The sequence below is a fragment of the Branchiostoma lanceolatum genome, chromosome 4, assembly GCF_035083965.1.
Source record: "Branchiostoma lanceolatum isolate klBraLanc5 chromosome 4, klBraLanc5.hap2, whole genome shotgun sequence".
NCBI classification, from domain to species: domain Eukaryota; kingdom Metazoa; phylum Chordata; class Leptocardii; order Amphioxiformes; family Branchiostomatidae; genus Branchiostoma; species Branchiostoma lanceolatum.
Genome location: NC_089725.1, coordinates 23,736,459 through 23,755,924, shown reverse-complemented (window position 1 = coordinate 23,755,924; position 19,466 = coordinate 23,736,459). Strand labels below are relative to the sequence as shown.

The window sequence follows — 19,466 nt, the reverse complement described above, 5'->3', positions numbered from 1 at the left end:
GGAGCATACTATTAGTAAGAAACAATGAAAATGCGTTCAAATGGACATAACAACAATTCCCAGTGGCAACAAGGTAAGTTATTCAAAATGTCTAAAAAACTATGAATAATACGTGGTAAATTTACACGCTATGCATATTTTTACAAACCTGAGAAAAACATGCCAGCCAGCAAGGACAAGTAATTTTAATCTTCGTCTGGAATCTGGATAGATATTCCTTTCAAACTAATGCACGATCATACAAATTTATACTCGCTAAGGTCTCTTAACAAACAGAATAAGAAACACAAATTTATTTTTGTGGCTTCCTGGGTTCGTATCAGACTACAAAAATCGTGTCCGAACTTGCACATGGTTGCGCCGGCCGTTCGCCCCCCTCCCCATTCCCCTCACTGACTACGGAGCAAAATTATCGCAAGTTTGTACATTTTAACAATTCATATCAACGAAAATTGAACCACATATCATATCATTGATCGTCTCAAGTTGTTAGAACGTAAAGTGAAGAGTTCCTGGATAGCTAGCTCGGCACGCAATTTGCGTAGTTTTGTAATCTTCCAAACGATACGGCTGCATGACGATTTACATTCTATAAAGTACCGATTAAACATGCAACTCTAAAATTATTACAACGTGAAAAAGTCAACACAAACCTGGTATATCCTGGGGACACGTAGCTGATCAGAAAACGCGTACAAGACGGTGAAAACAAGGACGTAAACAGCGATCACCGATACTTGGTGGCTTCTCTGGCGATGAGCGTCGACTTACGTCATTTCCGACTTACGTCATTTCATTTCCGTTTGGAGTTTGAAATCGACCACTTTGAAATCGACCACTTTGAAATCGACCACTTTGAAATCGACCACTTTGAAATCGGCGTAACTGGAAAGCACCACTATCAAAATGGGGGGTAAATCGGAAACGATAGACCATTTTGAAAGCACCACTTTGCAAAACGGTGGGTTTCCTGGATTGGGGAATAAACTTATACACGGTACAAAATGAAAATGGTGTATGTTTTTTTTTCGTCTCATATTCTCATTTGGGTTATTTTTAAGATGCATATTGTTTTAAAAGATATGACCCATAAGAAAAACCATGTCCTATTTTCAAAACATATGTGGATTTAATTTGCCCCCTTTTTAAAAACATGTGCCATTTTCAAAACATATGTGGATTTAATTTGCCCCCTTTTTAAAAACATGTGCCATTTTCAAAACATATGTGGATTTAATTTGCCCCCTTTAAAAAAACGGCCCTATTTTCAAAACATATGTGGATTTAATTTGCCCCCTTATAAAAAAAACATGTCCCTTTTTAAAAACATATATACGATTTTTGTGACAGTGTTTCTGCTTCGTATATTTCTTCTAAAGCATGTAAAGCGACTTTCTAAAAGCTTGGTCCTCCCCCGCAAACGGGTTCTCTTTTTCACTTCTGCGTCGGTTAATCTTAGAAACGCCTGAAAAGTTGTCGCCCACGACAAATATGGTGATTAGCCTTAATCGTCTCTGATCAATCACAGACCCAGTAACTCTGAAAAGCCGGGAAGCAAAGTCCGTTATAGTTATGAACTGAGAATTTCTTGCGTGATTATACAGGCCAGACCTCATTACCACTTCATTTTTTTTAGTGTTATACTCCTTCGATAAGCTTTACCAATGTGGTTCCATTGATATAACGTTAGTCCCATTATATAAATTGATAAAATTCCTAATCGATGTCGTATACCAAATCTGGTGGGCGGAGACCTGCTCAATGAGTCCATATTAGAGTTGTCCCGGCCACACATACTGATACAGAGAACGTCTTTTACCCAGAAAACAAGACACCAAATTTGACTCAGACTTTTTATGATATGCGACGGAGATAATGACGACGCACCAAGGGCACTTTAATTAACAACGGGATTAAAGTCAAGTGAGTATCATAGTTACAAAGTGTTTTGTCGCCTCCGGTAGCGGATCGCCATTGTAGAAACACCTGGACGCCTAAACCACTACCGAGGAATTCTGAGTCACTCTGGTTCAAGGGTCAGTATTGTTACCCCCCCACGGCCCTTGTTATTAGCTGAGTTATTTGTTGAAGTCTGCACGGTAAGGGGGAAAAGTGCACAAGCTCATTGTTGGTTTATGACCTTCACCGACAACCTGTAGAGTTTAGCAAATAAAAGGCATGCGGAATTTTCCATCTACGCCATAGATAGGGAAAAAAAGCCATCTAGGTCAAGAACCAATAAACATCTAGATATATTTACATCCGACAAAACGACACCGCCCATTGCCAATATATCACGTATCTGTTAATCAGGCACCCAAACATATGCAAAAGACACCTGATAATATCCTGACAATTTTATTCAATTGTGTATGATAGGATGGACGTATAAAGCCTTAGTATGTCAGTTTATCTTTTAAACGACTTTAATTTTTTCACATACACTTTCCTAGCGTTCGCAATTTCGACTCAGCGAACCGCCTGAATCAGGCAGTGTGTGTTGTCGCGGCGGGCAGCCTCAGTGCCGTACCGTGTTTTGGAAGTTCCGTGAAGCGGTGAGGAGGGCGGCAGGAACGGCAAGACTCTCCTCTCCTCTCCCCGCCAGACAACGCTCCCGTCATGGCAGGAGCCAAGCCAGGTGTCCACGCTCTACAGCTCAAGCCAGTGGAGGTTCCCGAGGATCTGAAGGACGGGAATAAGTTCATCAAATGGGAAGATGTGAGTTCCGCCCTTGCCTTTTGTGTTGTCGGAAGTAAGAGCCATCTCCCGTGCATGATAATAATAAAGGTTGAGGGTGGGTCTGATCGCCTTGGCATTCGTAGCGTGCTGATCTTGCAATCTCGTCAAAAATGGAGCAATCTAAATTCACGTTATGTCGCATGAACAGTCTGTTTGTAAACCCCACCAAGGCTCGTGGACTGAGCACAGGGGAACCCATGCTGTTATTGTTGAAATTGACACTGGTTTCAGTATGGCAGAAAAGGATAGGAATTCCCAGATTTTGACGCCATCTTGCCAACCATACTCCTTTATTCCTAAAATTTTCTTAATGCCGTTGAATATTCCTAGTATTAATCTCATATTTTCGGCAGAGCTAAGGTCAGGACCTTCAGAAATTATCGATCAGTATAAAAATGTCCCGAATATGTTACAGACAACACCGCGAAAACATTGAGGGCTAGCGTTACGTCCAGTCATGGCTGTTGGCATTTCAAAATCTGTGATTGCTGCCCAGGCTTGGTGTCAATCAACCCTGATGTGCATTTGCAGGGCTGGCCATACGACGTAATATCTGTTACAGTATTTGTGACAGTGCCTGTCCCTATTAGTATCTGTCACAAGCCATGGGTACAAAGTTGTTGCATTTGATGGCACACATCAAGTATTCCATTTTTCAGCGATTGTAGAGTAGAGTAGAGTAGATTTGTATAATCCCTAGCCGCATCTTCCGCTTTAGGAGATTGTGGGGGATTAATAAGTTGTTGATGCTGTTTCCAAGACAACCTCCTGAGATATGTGCGCAACAGTCTTATTCATTCCTGTTTCACATTCATATGGTTGGTCATCCCTGTCATCATATAAACCCCACTAGATCATGGCACAAGTAATTGGTTTGTACGAGTTACATTGTATTTGCAGGGTTTCCTTCAGCAAGAGATTTAAAGGTTATAGTAGTAGGTGCTCAAAGCACAGAACATGTCACCGCAACCCTTACGCCTAGTTACGGAGCTATAGGTTTCACTGTACTACCATACACGGAAATATCTGAAGTGTCAAGTGCAGGTCCTGGATAAAGACTTAATATGCAGCCTCGAAAGTTGGGGTGAAGAAGATATAACGTTGCACAGTTCTTCTGGTCTGAGCTTTCCCCAGGGCTCACTAGTGATGTAAGGTAATTCATTGTGGGGACTACAGACGTTCAAAAGAGACTTTCTTTCCTCACGGGGACAAGTTGACTCCATTATTAGTGTCATAGTATGTGGACCATATGTTTCTTTTATGACATTGTCAACATTAAATACCACGAAGCCCTATCAAATGTTGACAGTCTCAATTGTAATTCCAAAAGCTAGCAGGAGATTTGTTTACATACTCTCTGAGAAGCTAGCCTAGCGACAGTGACATATCTAAAGCAAGGAGGAGCTAAGTATGATTAATAGTTTTCTTTGGAGGAGGATTTCCAACTTGTCCCAGTGTTAGAAAGCTCTACATGCCTGACAGGCTTAGAGCAGTTGACCGTGTGTTCTCTGTCAGAACAGGTGTGTGGAACATTGTAATCCATCAATAAATAAACGGCTCTGAAACATGACCCACAGGCACACAAGGACACCTAAATTATTACTGTGATCAAATATATGTGTTTTTTTTTACCTCTGGGAAAGAGGTTCACCTCCTAGGGGGGTACTGTTTCTGGTTATGTATGTATGTTTGCAGCTATAAGAGATCAAGATCCTTTTGATGGATTTGTTATGAATTTTGGTGTGTTTGTAGTTTGGGACTGCCTAGCAGCTTTTTCAGGCACTGCAGCATTACAACACCAACACCCCCTTCCTGAAAGTAGTGTGGCATAGTCCATAGACAGTTGGTCTGTCTGGCAAGGTCAATGACCTCAATTTAGAGCACCTGCTGGCTCTGGACTTCTTGAACATCAACTATTAACTTAATTAAAGCTCACGATAAGGATAGGCACTTGTATGTACAAGGCATTCTGTTTTACATTACATGTGATAACTTGTACAAATTGGTTAGTTCCTTTTTGGGGTTTTGGCCAGAGCTGCTATCCCCACAACAAAAAACACAGTCATGTGAGATCTCAGTCTATAAGTTATAACTTAGTATGAGGCACAAGAAAAAAGAATGCTCTGCTCAACAGCTAGGTAGTACATGTACCTTACATCCCATGATTAATCTTACAACAGAGCTAAGACAAATTGTTTTCAATTCTGATTACAATAGATTTACACATATTTGCCAAACATGTACATGTAGTTAAATGTGTGTGACCTTGCCTCATTATTTGATGCTAATGTGTTGATCAATAGCCTTGTTTATATAAAGGCAATGAAGTAAGTGTTTGCTAAGCTCTTGTTGCCACTGTAACTCAGTCTACTGCCACACCCAGCTCAGGTTTCCTCTGATGTCCAAATGATGAGATGCTATCATCCCAAAGGGAAACAAAACAAGAAGAATTTATGATTTATGGAGTCCTGGGCAAACCAGTCTCACTGCTATTCATTGTATTCTCGTTTCCCTTTTTTTGGTGCAAAGCATTGTTGTCTTGGTTGAGTCGTCTGGATCATGGCACTGTGCACTGTATAACTTACCCTTTAGTAGACTTCTGGCCTCCATAAATTTGAAAAGTTTGGTGAAATGTATTTTGTGCAGGCAAATGAGCTGTATTGGAGTTTTGGGTATGATACCTTATATTGAGAAAAGTGTAAAAATTACAAATAGACACTATTGAAATTGTTCTTATTTAGCTTTTGACAACACATTGGTGCACCTATATTGCAACATTATACAGCATGAGTCTTCGGCGTCTTATGTACTTTCTTCAAGGAAAACACCACCTCACAAATCTTTCATGTGAAGTGGAGCAAAACAAAGTGGCTTCAAGTACTTTAAAGGGAAAAAGTAATACTTGAAGGGCTCAGTTCACCAGATACTGATGTGAGATGAATTATTTACATTCAAACTTTAATCAAAGAGGATTGCGACTCAAAGACGACTAATTCTGACCCACCGCTAATCAACCAGGCAGGGGGGACAATAACAAGCAAACATGTACATGCTTCCAGCCATAGGTCACCTTTCATCAACCAAGGATCACAAGGCGGGAGGGTTAATACCGGGAATAACAACATTCAACTTGCAATTTATCGCATATAGCTTTGTAGCTTAACGAGTGGGAAATAGCGAATTACAAGGGCCTGCAATAGCCTAAGTCAGGTCATACATTTGTATGTAACTTTTCAAGGCTAGTGAAGTTGTCTGGTAAAAGTATATTTTAGTACATTATTTCCAATCCTTTGTTAGTTGCCATGCTGCGTATGTTTAGGTGTATTACTTTTAATGAGATGCCTTTTAATTCAAAAGTTGCCATCTTCGTAACTAACGCCATATTTGTAACAATTCCTAACATTCAGCTATAGCTACATATTCTAAATTTGCATGGTGTGGTACGCCCTTGCATTTGATTTGGTTGCCATTCCAAGAGTGGTGGTATCCCTCCTGGACCCTTCAATATCCTTGACAGTAGACAAGAAGTTATACATGATGAACGACTGCTATGTTCAAAGATGTCTTTGTTTGACAAAGCTGTGCACTGCTTAACCTTACAATCTTGACCTTAAATCTTGGGTGTATTTGTCAATGCTTACCAAACATTTCCTGTGTACATGCCAACAGGGCTGATAACATGCTGTGAGCTATCCTCGGAATTCAACATCTCAAAGGGGCTCTTTGGTTTCAAGAAGATAATGTAAGACATCTCAAATGATAAGTTCAAGACAGTGCAATGGTAGTCTTGTGAAAGGCTATCAGATCAATGCATTTGGCTGTAGGGCAAGAGAAGTTAAGGGTCATTAGTTCAGTTAAACAGAGAGATGAAGAAAGAGCTTGAACTTGAAGGCAGCAAGAAGAGATGTGACAGAAGGAGAAAGCTAAGTTACAAAGGATTATGAATACAGGAGCCGGCGCGCCCCTCGGCTACACAACTCCCTTGGCTACGCAACTCCCTTGCCGGCATTAGAGACCCCCCCCCCCACCCCCAATATATATGCCGCCGTTATAGGAAGCCTGTACACGAGGCTACCTTTAGGGATGTGGGTCACATTTCACATTCATTTCAATGCTCCAATCTCTTTTTTGCCTCCTTGTCATAGCTGCAGAAGTCTAGCTCTTGGCTCCTTGCCAAAGGATATTATTTCATCTTTTATTTAATGTTGCCAAACCTGAGGGAGGAACCATGGAAAAGCTATAGTTGCTATGTACAGCAGTGAGTCTTCTTCGTGTATCATTTTTCTCCAACAAAGTGGAAGGTATGGCGGAAGAGGTGTTCCTTGTCAAACGTCACACTTTCAAGGCCGCTATCCTAACAAACTAATACAACTAATAATCAATACATATTGATGCATTATAAGGAACAGATGAGATAAAGTAAATCAACACAGAAACTTGAAGTTGCGAACTTGAAGATGTTTCAAGGCAGCATGGTTAGATACGTTGTTGGGTTGAATTGTGCTAAGGTGAATAAACCTGTTCAACTACTTAGCCAGAGAATATAAGACAAGATTGAGGTATCATATGTGTGAGGATCCTCTTGGTGTCATCAGTCTAATGGTCTGTTGAGACTGTCACAAATGTGCTTTTCCTTTGTTAAATCTGCAAATTAAAGAGGCAGTGACATCAGGATAAGGCCTCTACACTGCTGTATCCCATGTGCAAGTCAGCATGCAAGGACAGCACAGCCTCTGTGAATGATTATTCTTTATGGCTATTTCAACACAGATATGGCATTTATCAGTCTAGAGATCAAATCAAATACATAAGGGATAGGGCATTAAAGAATGCTCCCTTGCTAGAGAGACCACATATCCAAGTACTGTATGTTCAGCACAAAATATGTACACACACTTTCTATGCCACCTGTCACATTCTCAGGGACTCAGCCAAACAAACAGTATGGACACTAGTACTGTTTACAACTAATACTCCAATGCAGCCTTCTTGGGCCATTAAAGCCATAAAGGCATAAACTAACAAAATCAGCGTGTGTGGTGGAAATTAAGGTTCATTCAGGAGCAGACCAGTAAGGATAGTACATGTAGTTAAAGAGGGCAGGGTTACGTGAATTTCAGTGCTCTAGGAATATGACAAGATGATAGATTTTTACTTCAAGTAAGCTGGAAGATTGTTATAGATATATATGTATGATTACCAACCTACATTTGTCACACATTCTGTCCACAAAAATTCACACAATTAAAACTTTTTATACGGTACTCCCTGATCATCTTTCTTTGTCCGCCCCTTGCAGCAACACATGAAATCAACAGTGCCATGACCTGTGCCCTGTCTAACCAACCATTAGCCATCACCTGATCAGTAGAATCTTTAAAAGTTATACATGTACATATATGAACCTGTTAATTTGCATGGATTTAATGTTTCATGATACCTAGTAGTAGCTCATTTTACCCAGAAGTGCAATTTTAAAAGAGCTATCAAAAAGAAAGGTTTTCCTTCATGCATTTTGTATGCCACTTATTATAGTCACCTTCCGAAAATCAATTCAAAGCCTTGGTCTATAGAGAGTAGCTCTTGTGGCTTATTTCTGGGTTGGGTTGATATGGTACTGAAAGACATTTACAGACGCATGCTCTTATGGCTCCTTGTTGTATGCTGCCACTGCTTTTTCTATAGTGGTAGTAGGATGAGTAGGATAAGAATAGATGTTGAAATCTAGTGCCTGAAAGGTATAAAGGAGTTAGAGCGTGAAAAGACGTGATGGGGTTTTCTGAGCTTGGTAATCGATAAATGCCTGGAAGTGTGCTGAATAGCAATGTCTCTTCCACATATTCACCAGGGGGTTGGGAGCTTGAGGGAAGATTGGAGCTGTGTGACTTTATAATCATACATAATTGATTGGACTCACCAACTTTGTGATGTTTGATCTATAAAACACATGCATATATTCTGTCTACAACTGTTGTTTTCTTTAATGTTACATGCAAGAAACATCAACCGTGCAAAACATTGTTTGAGACAATGGCACACCATGCGTTTCTTGCATGAAATAAAGTAAGGAGGCACACTCATATCTTCATTCATTCATGCATACAGCACTAAAAATTACCTCTTCTTTCAGATTGGCTACATGCAGATAAGAGATAGCATGTTTTTGAATTGAAGTTGATGCTAATGAGATAAGGCTATCATATTATTCTGACCACATTGTTCTACATTGATAATACTATCAGTCAGGAGGTTAGACAACATCAAATTAAGTATTCCCATGCTTCCATCTGTTTCCAGGATACAAATGAAATCAGCCCTTCCAGTTTCTAACCGCACTGTGCTACATATACCCTTTACAGAGATCTAGAGTGTATCTTGACAGCAGTTTTTATTGCAGGAAACCATTCTGGCCATGATTCTGTCCTCCCCAACCCTGCAGCCCGGTAATTCGCTCGCCAAAAAAAAAAAGAGCTTGGCGCCTAGCCCTGAATACTAGTCAGCTACTTTGTATTCTGGCCAAGTCTGTGGCGGCCTATTTTTGGATGCCAAGTGTAGCCGAAATGCCAGCACACAATGAGATGGAGAAAGGTTGTCCACCTTTGTAGCTCTGTAGGGATATGCATCTCTTGCAGGACTGTTCTCAGGGATTTCTGAATCGATATGATCCATGAGTAGTTAATTTGGACACAAATATCTTTGGCTACGGTGCAGTGTGATTTGCAGAGGGCAGCAATGAAGTGTTTTCATGCATCTCTTTTAATGATGGCCAGGCCAATTTATACCAACTGATGATGATAACAGGTGAATTTAAAGTCGTTTCTGTCAAATACTTGAAAACTATGAAGAAGATATGGCAGCAAAAAAAGCAAGAATGAGTGGGTTATGAAGTATTTTTAGTAATAAAACCACATTGGTGACAAGCATTGATTGTTATCAATGGTTATCAGATTCACTGGGAACCTTAAGAGACAGGAGCTGCTGAAAACACAAGATTTTGCAAACCTTTGTCTATGTCCAGTTCCAATTTCGTGCCTACTCATAATTCGTTCTATTTTATTCTTTGTCAGGCTTTTCATCTGACAACTTCAATATTTTGCCATTCTTAGTCTTCAGGTCTGTTACATGTAATTGTACACATATTCCTTATCCTTTTGAAACAGAAGATATGATCATAGTCCCTAAAATGGACATGGTATGGGTATGTCTACCATCTACTTGTATGGGCATGGCTCAATACCTCAATTGACCTTGTACCTTGATTGTCAAACAAGTTTGATCCTCAGTAGCCCCCGATAGATTTGAGAGAGTCTTGTTTGTTGAAATTGGGATAAATCACCGCTGGTGTTTGACATGCTGCACTGGTAGCTCATGAATATGAATGTCTGCCATGGCAATGGTGAAGTGGTTGGGAGACTGTGAGACAGCAGGCTAGGGGAGGTCATGGGTACCTGGCCATGCTCTGCCAAACAACTGGAGCTTTCTAGGCTCCACTTCTCATGGAATTAAGCCTAAAATTGATGTAATAAGCTAGAAAATTAAACAAGAGCAACTACCATTCAAAAATAATTACCACAGCATGTCCAAACTAGAGTTCCACGAGCTCATACCTTCGCCAAATGATTTTAACCTTTATGACTGACGTATTAGGAGTGTTTCTCATCAATAATAATGAGAAACCAGTTGATTGTCTTAAAATATAACATGTCCAAAGTATCAGCTTAACAAATTATGAGCGTAACAAAGAAGGTTATGCTAATATTTATCATCAATTATGCAAAAGAGGCCCTTATTTATTAACATAATTTGATTCAGCGATGTTAACATTCACATAACTTCCCGATGCCACAAAAAAAGTATTAGATGTTTGAAATTGCCGTCATTTGCCAGTGTGGAATAATTCAAAAATGATGACCATCCATCAAGGCCATCTTGTTATAGTATTTTCTCATTAATTATGCAAATGAGGTCTTCATTTGCATAGTTCATATCAATTAATATTTCTCTCTTCCTCAGTTACATACAATGTATGTCACATGTTTCAGAGTCCTATCATGGAATTTGGCGGATGTATAAACTTCCTCATTAATTATGCAAATTAGATACTGATTTCCATAAGAAGTGTCTAATCATGGACATCATCACTCAAGCTATCTACCTACCAAAAATCATTACCATCCATCAAGCCCTTCTTGAGTTATTCCCTTTCAAAGTCAGACGCGAAACCTGCTCCTGCAGTTCCAAAAAAGCCCCTAGGGGGCCCAAACCCACACCACTTACTCTCTGTCCATAGATCTATCTACCACTCAAAAATAAGTTCCATAGCATGTCCGGAACACGAGATATCAAAACAGGAAGTTCCGCTGCAGTACCGTAAGAAGCCGCTAGGGGGCCCAAAATCTAATCGTTTTTAGGTCTCATCAAAACCTACCAACATACCAAATATCAAAACAATCCATCAAGGCATTCTCGAGTTATGCTGTGCCACTACAAACAAACAGACAAACAAACGCTACCCTCTGCATAACCTTCTCGGCGAAGGTAAACATAAGATATAAAAAAGACGTTCCCCTGCAGACAGTATCGCAGAAAACTGCTAGGAGGCCTATTATCGATTGTGACCTTCCTTTTCCCTTTTGCAAATATCATTAGGATCCAGCCACAGCTTCTTGAGTTATGCTGTCCACAAACACACGGACAGACACACAAACGGTGCCTAAAACATAACCTTCTTAGCAAAGGTAATGATTATAAAGAAAGTATATGCACCTCAGCAAAATTGCATACATCACACATGTATATAACCCAGCCACATTGTGTGACCTGTAACGGTTATATCATTTAGATGGCCATTACTTCCAGGTGTAAGAAAGGAAATTAAACCCCAGATCTAGGATACCCTTTCCAAATGTTTGACTTTATCAATTTCTTGATTGTCTATTGTAATCCGTCATTCACTTTTTCCTTAAAAGAAAGGGTAGAATGATACTAGAATCCTACTTGTGTATTTGTACCAAATCATATGTGAACCTGTAGAATTTGGGTAGTACTGGAATTGCTAATGGCGTGATGCCAAATCACTGACTCAGAGGTAAAACCTGCTTCAAGGCCAGTAGCATTACCATATTAGAATTCGGTGACATTTTCATTTACTTCAGAAACTCTACACCCAACCATGTGTCATAAAAGATGTAGGCGCATCGGCTTTTTAGCGAATGCCCACAAACGCCCACTCTGTCGAAGTCCACGCTGCACGCATCTAATTTTTTTTGATTGGAATATGTTCAGGTTGTGCTCCCATTAATTAATCCTGAGTTTCAAGTCAATCCATCGATCCGAAGTTAAATAAAGCGAACTTGAAGATTCTTACCTGGCTTTTTAGCGAATGCCCAGCAAAAAAGGCTTTTTAGCGAATGCCCAATATATATTAGCCAAAATATCGGCCATCGTGACACGGGCGCTAAATCTAACACCATAAACATGATCAACAAGTTGTCCCCTGAATGTGTACTCAGTTTCCGTGTTGTACACGCCTGTAAAGTCACTTTATTTTACGAAATACACGGCGTGGGAATCCACGGCCCCGGACGTAAATATCCAATATGGTGGCTTATTTGCATATTTGGGACAGGTTACCAGCCGCTTCTACCCCTCGGGCCGCGCAGTGTATTTCGTAAAATAAAGTGACTTTACAGGCGTGTACAGCACGGAAACTGAGTACACATTCAGGGGACAACTTGTTGAACATGTTTATGGTGTTAGATTTAGCGCCCGTGTCACGATGGCCGATATTTTGGCTGATATATTGGGCATTCGCTAAAAAGCCTTTTTTTGCTGGGCATTCGCTAAAAAGCCAGGTAAGAATCTTCAAGTTCGCTTTATTTAACTTCGGATCGATGGATTGACTTGAAACTCAGGATTAATTAATGGGAGCACAACCTGAACATATTCCAATCAAAAAAAAATAGATGCGTGCAGCGTGGACTTCGACAGAGTGGGCGTTTGTGGGCATTCGCTAAAAAGCCTGTCCCAGATGTAGGATGTATAGGCTGACATTTCACATTTCACTGGGATGCCTCTAGAATTGGCTGTGGTGCAAAAAAGCAAGTGGCAAGCATGTCTGATTCCTGCTGTACTGAATGCTTAATATGTATGTGATGATGGAAAGTGAATTTAAAACTCTTGCTATACAGTCATCATCACAGTCCACTCAAACTTGATAGAAGTTTGTAAAGCTTTTTGACAAAGATGCACATCCTCTACATAAATCACATCTCTGGACGGAAGGACCTTATTGCCAAGGGCCACCCTCTACCTTAGACATGATTAAGTATTATGTGGTTGATAACACCACATATGCATAAACTGACATAAAAATCTACCCATTGTTTAAGCTTGTAACAAATGAATTTAAAATAATTACTTGGTACCATTGGGTGAATGTTAATTAAGTCGACTTTATAGCTATGCACCTCTTTGTTTGGGATTGATTATATGTATAGAGAAGTTACCTACTTTGCTCTGCAGGTAGTCATTTTTTTTACTAATTAAAATAAGCTGCTAGGGGGCCCAAACTTATGACACTTCCTCATTTGCACAAGATTTGTCTACCATATCAAAATTATGACCATAGCTTGTCCAGAACACAAGACATCAAAAATTTTGTTGCAGTACCAAGGGAATAGGAGACCCATAATTGACCCTGACCTCAGTCTTCCCAAGACATATGCAGGTACCAAATATTGTCACAATCCATCCAGAGGTTTTCAAGTTATGCTGACCACAATTGTCCGGGAACACAAACACACAGACATACAGACACACCAAAAACCAGACGATACCTCCATTGTTCATGGAGGTAATGATATAGATTGCTTTGTACTCTTCTGACGTGTTTTCTTGAATCTTGAGTTTTACGAATTTCTTCTCTTCCTGTACAGGATTCCACAGTGGGAGTAGCGGTGACCTTGCGAGTGGATGAAGAAGGTCAAGTTCTCTACTGGACAGATCAGAATGGGGTCAGTGTAGTGTTACAGTAACTGTTTTGTTAACTCACTCATTTAGGCACCCCCAGCGCTTTTCTAGAAAAATAGAATGTTTGAATAAAGCATACTAAAAGTGATGAATGTAAAAGCAGTTGTGTTGATTTGGCATAACAGTGTCTCCAGAAGTGAACTAGAGTCTGACAGAACATGTGCTTACTGCCATCAGCATGACGTGTGTTTATAGTGGTTTCCATCATGTTTATTATGTGACAGATGCTATTTTGGGAGCAGTATGTTTTGTACTCAGGACTAAGTATAGCTCTGCCCGGAGTGTTTTGTAGCTGTCTAGTAGTCCTAGCCCCATCTTTGAAGTCCCATTTACATTAACTGCCTTTTGTTGTCCCACTCCATGTTCTACAGAATAATTGAGTGGGTAGAAAATAGAACCATTCTCTGTACAGACCTAAACAATGGAAGAAGATGTGGCCACATTTTATTAACTTTCACTAAAAAGATTTAATGTAATGGCAACCCCCATGATCTAGATAGATGTCTGACCAGGTATAATTCAGTCACTTTATATATTAAATTCCCTTGACTTGTTTTTGTGACAATACTGTCTTTCATATCGCAGAGATGGCCTGCAAAGTTTGATATACATGTACATTCATATTTCATGACATTGTGCAATTTAGTTATAAATGCAGCTGTACCAATTGCAATCTGCTGACAACACTATTCTTGTAAAAACATTTTGGACTTGAGTTTTAAAAATCCAGAATTTTTTTTTAGATAGATACAAGTTGGTTAAGACTTGTACCATTGCTAGCAAAAGGAAAAAGCAAACAAATTGTATGGTTTGTCTGAAGATAAATGTTATATAATGATTGTAACCATCTTTTCTAACTCCTGTTACTACAAGTTTCAAAATCAGCAGGTCTGCTGTTTTCATTGATTAGTATTGGAGAATGGCAAGAATTAGAAAGGTGGTGGTTCTTACTGATGTGTGAAACTCTCCTCACTCTTCAGGAGACTGAATGTCTGGACATCACCGTCATCAGGGACACCAGGACAGGCAAATACGCACGACTTCCCAAGGTAGGACCCTCGGGAAATAAGGGCCGTGATGCAGTAATAATTCAATCAAAGTGTTCAAACTCCTTCATAGATTGAGATGGGAATTAGTTTGCCATTGTCTTAACTTAAAAGATCCCTTAGAAATTAATCCTGGTTGAATTTGAATTAGAGTTAAACACATGTCTCCTTGTATAGGCTTCAAAAATATATGATACTGAAAATTCTATCCACCATTTTTGGGTAAAAGTGTTATGTTTATCATTTTTAACCCTTGTACAAATGAATACAAAGGATAAAGAGTTAGAAGTTAATGATTGCCTTGATGGATTATACTTCTGTTGAATATATGATCACAATGGAGCATATTGAACTCTCAATGAACCATCATCATTTTGTGAAATCTGCTTGATTAAGCCTGAATTGTGACTGAAGAAGATGAGAGAGAAATATGAGACACTGTCATCTTCTATGTCACTGTTCTGTGCTACGTTTTCATACTGTTTGAGTGCAGTAACATGTATTCAGCAAGGTTTTCCTGTAGTCTTTCACAACTAGTATTAATCCTTATCTGCACATCAAGAATCAATTCAAGATAGTATTTATGCTAGTGTGAAAGACTCCTAAATATTAAGAAAATGATATGACATCAGTTCCCCTATGTACATGTATGAGCTTAGTTTATGTTGATAATTGTACATGTACAAAAAATTGAAATACCCTTGGATTATCATGAACAAGGCCAGAAAGCAAATTGCAGTATTGCAACAGATAATAAACATGTAATTTTTAGTTAGTAATGGATTGGTCAAGCAACAGATCTGGATATGATGTTGATGCTAGTCTAGCTGGTGTAGAACAAGTGTCCAAACATATCCTCAAGCTGGGCCAACACTAATGGATGGGTCTTCAGAATGCGTGTTGCAAGTCCTCTGAGATTGGATCCTGGTGGCAACATGTCCTGTGTGCAGTGGACTGAAGAAATAAGATTGAGAAGGGGGATATTCTGGTACTTGTGCAATGACTGGGAGCTTTCTGGTGCTTATGCAATGACTGAGGGAGCTTCAGTATGTAACATGTATCTCCTAGGAGATGCTATCTTGCTAGATAACCAGCATAAGAAGAGAATTGCCCAGAACACTATATTTAACCCTTCTTCTGCTGGTTGATGGTAAAATGGGTGTGGTACGTGTAAAAACGATTAAGACTAGCTCTGCTGTTACTTGTTACAGAAAATGTATCTAAAGACAATAGTTATGGAATAAAAATAGATTTGGCATAAGTTAGTTTGACACCAACCACTGTTGGCAGCAAAGATGTATTTTAGATATTATCATGTTCACATGGAGTGCATATGACTCTGATTATGAGTTCTCCTACTTTCTTGTAAGGACAGGCTTCGGTATAATTCTTGCTTCAAAACTGTTCAGATTTATAATTGTTACTTGTAGATGGGAGGCCAGTGCTACTGCATCGTTCAATGAGACAAATGCTCTTGCCCTAGATACCACATGTAGCAAATGACCTAATTTGCTAACAAAATCTCGATCAATAATCCTCAATGGACCACTGTGATGATGAGCTATTGTTCTTAGATCAAGGTTTTTCTGAACAGTTCAATTTACTGGTAGTTAAAGTCAAACAGAAAAATTGATAAAGTGTGATCAGTGAGGAAATATTCAGTTATTACAATGACCTGTTTTGATAGCACTACCTCCTCCTCATTTGTTCCCTTTCTAGATCTAGAGCATCCCATCTATTTATACAGTAGGTTATGGACAGGGACATGTTTTTCTGACCATCATCAATCTTAACACACAGATAGACTGACAGATGAGCTGACTCCAGTTTTGTGTCAACTTTGATTAGAGAAAAAGAGCTGACATATCATGGAAGAAGGCCTTAGGTCCTGTACTTTGGTAACATGGCAATCACTCTTAAACTTACAGTTTTAGGATTAGCTTTTCACCAAGATTTTTTGCTGACTGTTGCAAGTAAGCAAGGAAAGGGTTCAAGTATTGCCCAAGATGCTCTGTCCCCAAGACTAGAGTGTGATCTTTCAAGTGCCAATCACGTTCTCAAAGTTTATTTTAGGTAACAGAAATGTTTGCCATATGTTACCTTGCATGTGGTGAATGACCCAGAGTAGCTCTCCTTCAGGTCATTCACCTAAAGGCACCCGATCCAGCTTGCCTTGAATTTGGTCCATCTACTTCTCAAAACAGAAGTTTCATTTTTAGTACGTAAAAAGATATATTTGAATTTTATGATTTATAATAATTAATATAGGATGCTAGCCTGGGTGCCATCCTATTACTACCAGGGCTCCTGCACTCGCTACCCTAAAAATTGTTTTTTTAGGGTAGCAAGTGTGCACATGTACGAGCCCCAGTAGTATTGATAGGATGGTACCCAGGCTGATGAGATGCCTCAACCGTCTAATAAGCTTCGAAAACACCATATGGTGCTTGAAGTGATTCCAGATACTTACATGACATTGACAAAGCCTTGCTCTTTTAACTTTAGTCAGTCAGAAGTCACAACATGGTCTGGAACACTTTACTGTTCCTCAGTCATATAACTTGCTTCACAGGGAAGGAACTTTCTGGAAACCTCATACCTTCACAGTTAACTGCTATTTCTGGCCCTTAGCCATAAACCAGGGTCCACTCCACCCAATTTTAACAGTATAAGATGCTAGAGGGTGCAGCACAATGTCTTCTTCTAAGCTAGTACTACAGATTAGAGTCTTTTTAGACAGCCCATCTCCTGCCCATATAGCTGGGTGGATTTAGGCAGCCAGGCATGAGGACTTACATGCATGCAGCGAGGCATGGGGGCCCCATATGTACAGCATATTGCCAGCCTGATGGCTCAAACCACCAGATTTCCAATCAGCAAACAGAAGGTAGTCGGCTCTCAGACGTCTAATCCACTAAAGCCACAGCTACTGCCAGGAAAATAATTTCCCCTCAGATTTGCACCCAGGCCTCTGGCAAGTAAGGCAATTACCTCACTGAGTAGGTCCTGCTGGCAAACAGCAGTTTGTATGTCGGCTTGGACTTTCTCCAAGACAAATCCGGCCTTATGGGCCCTTTCCAGCAGGTATGATAATGTCTGCTGCCGTACCCATCCTCCTTATGCTGTTTGAAAGGGTGTTGGCTGAAATAAGAAAACCTTGTCTGTAAATGGGATAAGTGAAGTGCATTAAATCACAATGAATGAGGGTTCATGTTAAAAATAAAGATATCGATGATAAGTTGCTGGAGGCTAATTTTTCTCTTGATACAAAGAAAGTCGCGTGATTGGAAGATTGAGATGAATGAATTGAATGATGCACAGAGTAATGAAACTGAAAATGAAGAAGAGAAGATGCTTCAAATAAATTAAATCGTCAACCTTGACATTTAGAAGTGATTCATGAAGTACATGTAAGAAGCGTGGCGTCATGTCGGATGGATGGTACATGTCAGGTAAGCTGGAATCAGGGAGGCTGCTGGGGTCCTACAGCTCACTTCTTGGTGGAATTTCTATACCCGGTAGTCTCTACCAGACTAACTACGCCAGGTATAGGGAGAATATTTGCCAGGGAAGTTTGGCCGGCTTTTTTTTCAGGCACAGTTGGGAGAGGAAGATGTTAACCTTACCGTGGACTGACTCTCCTGGACAATTTTTCCTTTTTTTTAAAACAAATTCTACGATCCACACCCCCATAGGAAGACTTGGTGGAGGCTAGAATTTCTGAATGAAAACAGTAAACCAAGAACCAGTTATTACCCTCCGCACCTGTCTATAAACCATGGACCACATTAAAGGGTTTTCTTCCTTCAGCTATTATTGTAATAGGCATAATGTCATCTGCTATCAGCTAAATGGTCATGTCGGGTGATCAGTGTATAAAACACTAAGCTCACCCTAATGAAGTGAAGGGGCACTCAGCTAAATTGCCAGGGTTACTGGAATGGACTGCCAGGCATGCCTGGAATGGGGAGAATCCAATTTAGAACGAAGGGGAGTCCCTAGGACTAATAATAATGTTTTTAACGACCTACATGTAGGCACATCCACCACAGTACATGTATGTGGTTTGACACCCCTTGATAACGCTATACTGTTCATCCAAACTGGTAAATGACACATCGTCAGGTTTTATTAGACATAGCTAGAAAGTGTGCCAGGTTTTATTAGACATAGCTATAGAAAGTGTGCATGTATATGTGACATTGTATACATAACCCAGACTTTAAATCAAAGTGTTGTAGTTCTGGTAGTGCCTTAAGATATGACAATCACTGACTAAGTGTCCTTAAAAGGGATCGCCATATCAGCTTACTTTTTGTGACAACAGAAGAAAAGGAAGCAGTTTTGATATATGATAAAGGAAATATGTAATTGTTCAACGAGTGCAGAAACTAACAAAAATTTGCATGCAAAGTTTAATCATATTTGATGTGTTCTGATATAGTCTTTAGGTAGAGGATGGTTTTAAGTCATTTCGTGCTGTAAGTCTATGATTATTAATTTGTATTATTATTAATCATCATCATCTTTTGCATGATATTTACTTCACTCAGCAAAGCAATCAATTCAATTGACAACACCTTTTTCTGCTCATATGATAGGAAAGATTATCTGATTTTAGAGGTGCATGTTTGGATTGATGCAAAAATT

At 39.7% G+C, this 19,466-nt stretch overlaps 1 protein-coding gene and 1 long non-coding RNA gene across 4 annotated transcripts in view; one reads left to right on the top strand and one right to left on the bottom strand.

The window, feature by feature from the left end:
* LOC136433503 (uncharacterized) overlaps positions 1 to 1,034 on the bottom strand; it is a 2,360-nt gene extending 1,326 nt beyond the window's left edge. Inside the window, exons 1-2 of the long non-coding RNA XR_010755635.1 lie at positions 654 to 1,034; positions 1 to 8 (exon numbers count right to left, since the gene is read on the bottom strand). The exon at positions 1 to 8 is cut by the window's left edge and continues 1,326 nt beyond it. This is a non-coding gene — a long non-coding RNA (uncharacterized lncRNA). The remainder of the gene's footprint in view (positions 9 to 653) is intronic.
* A 1,477-nt stretch (positions 1,035 to 2,511) lies between these two features.
* LOC136433497 (1-phosphatidylinositol 4,5-bisphosphate phosphodiesterase beta-1-like) overlaps positions 2,512 to 19,466 on the top strand; it is a 78,918-nt gene continuing 61,963 nt past the window's right edge. For all 3 annotated transcript variants that reach the window (XM_066425773.1, XM_066425772.1, XM_066425771.1), the window contains exons 1-3: positions 2,512 to 2,718; positions 13,677 to 13,754; positions 14,751 to 14,819. In XM_066425773.1, coding sequence (XP_066281870.1) covers positions 2,620 to 2,718; positions 13,677 to 13,754; positions 14,751 to 14,819 — 246 coding nt within the window. In that variant the 5' untranslated portion in view covers positions 2,512 to 2,619. The remainder of the gene's footprint in view (positions 2,719 to 13,676; positions 13,755 to 14,750; positions 14,820 to 19,466) is intronic.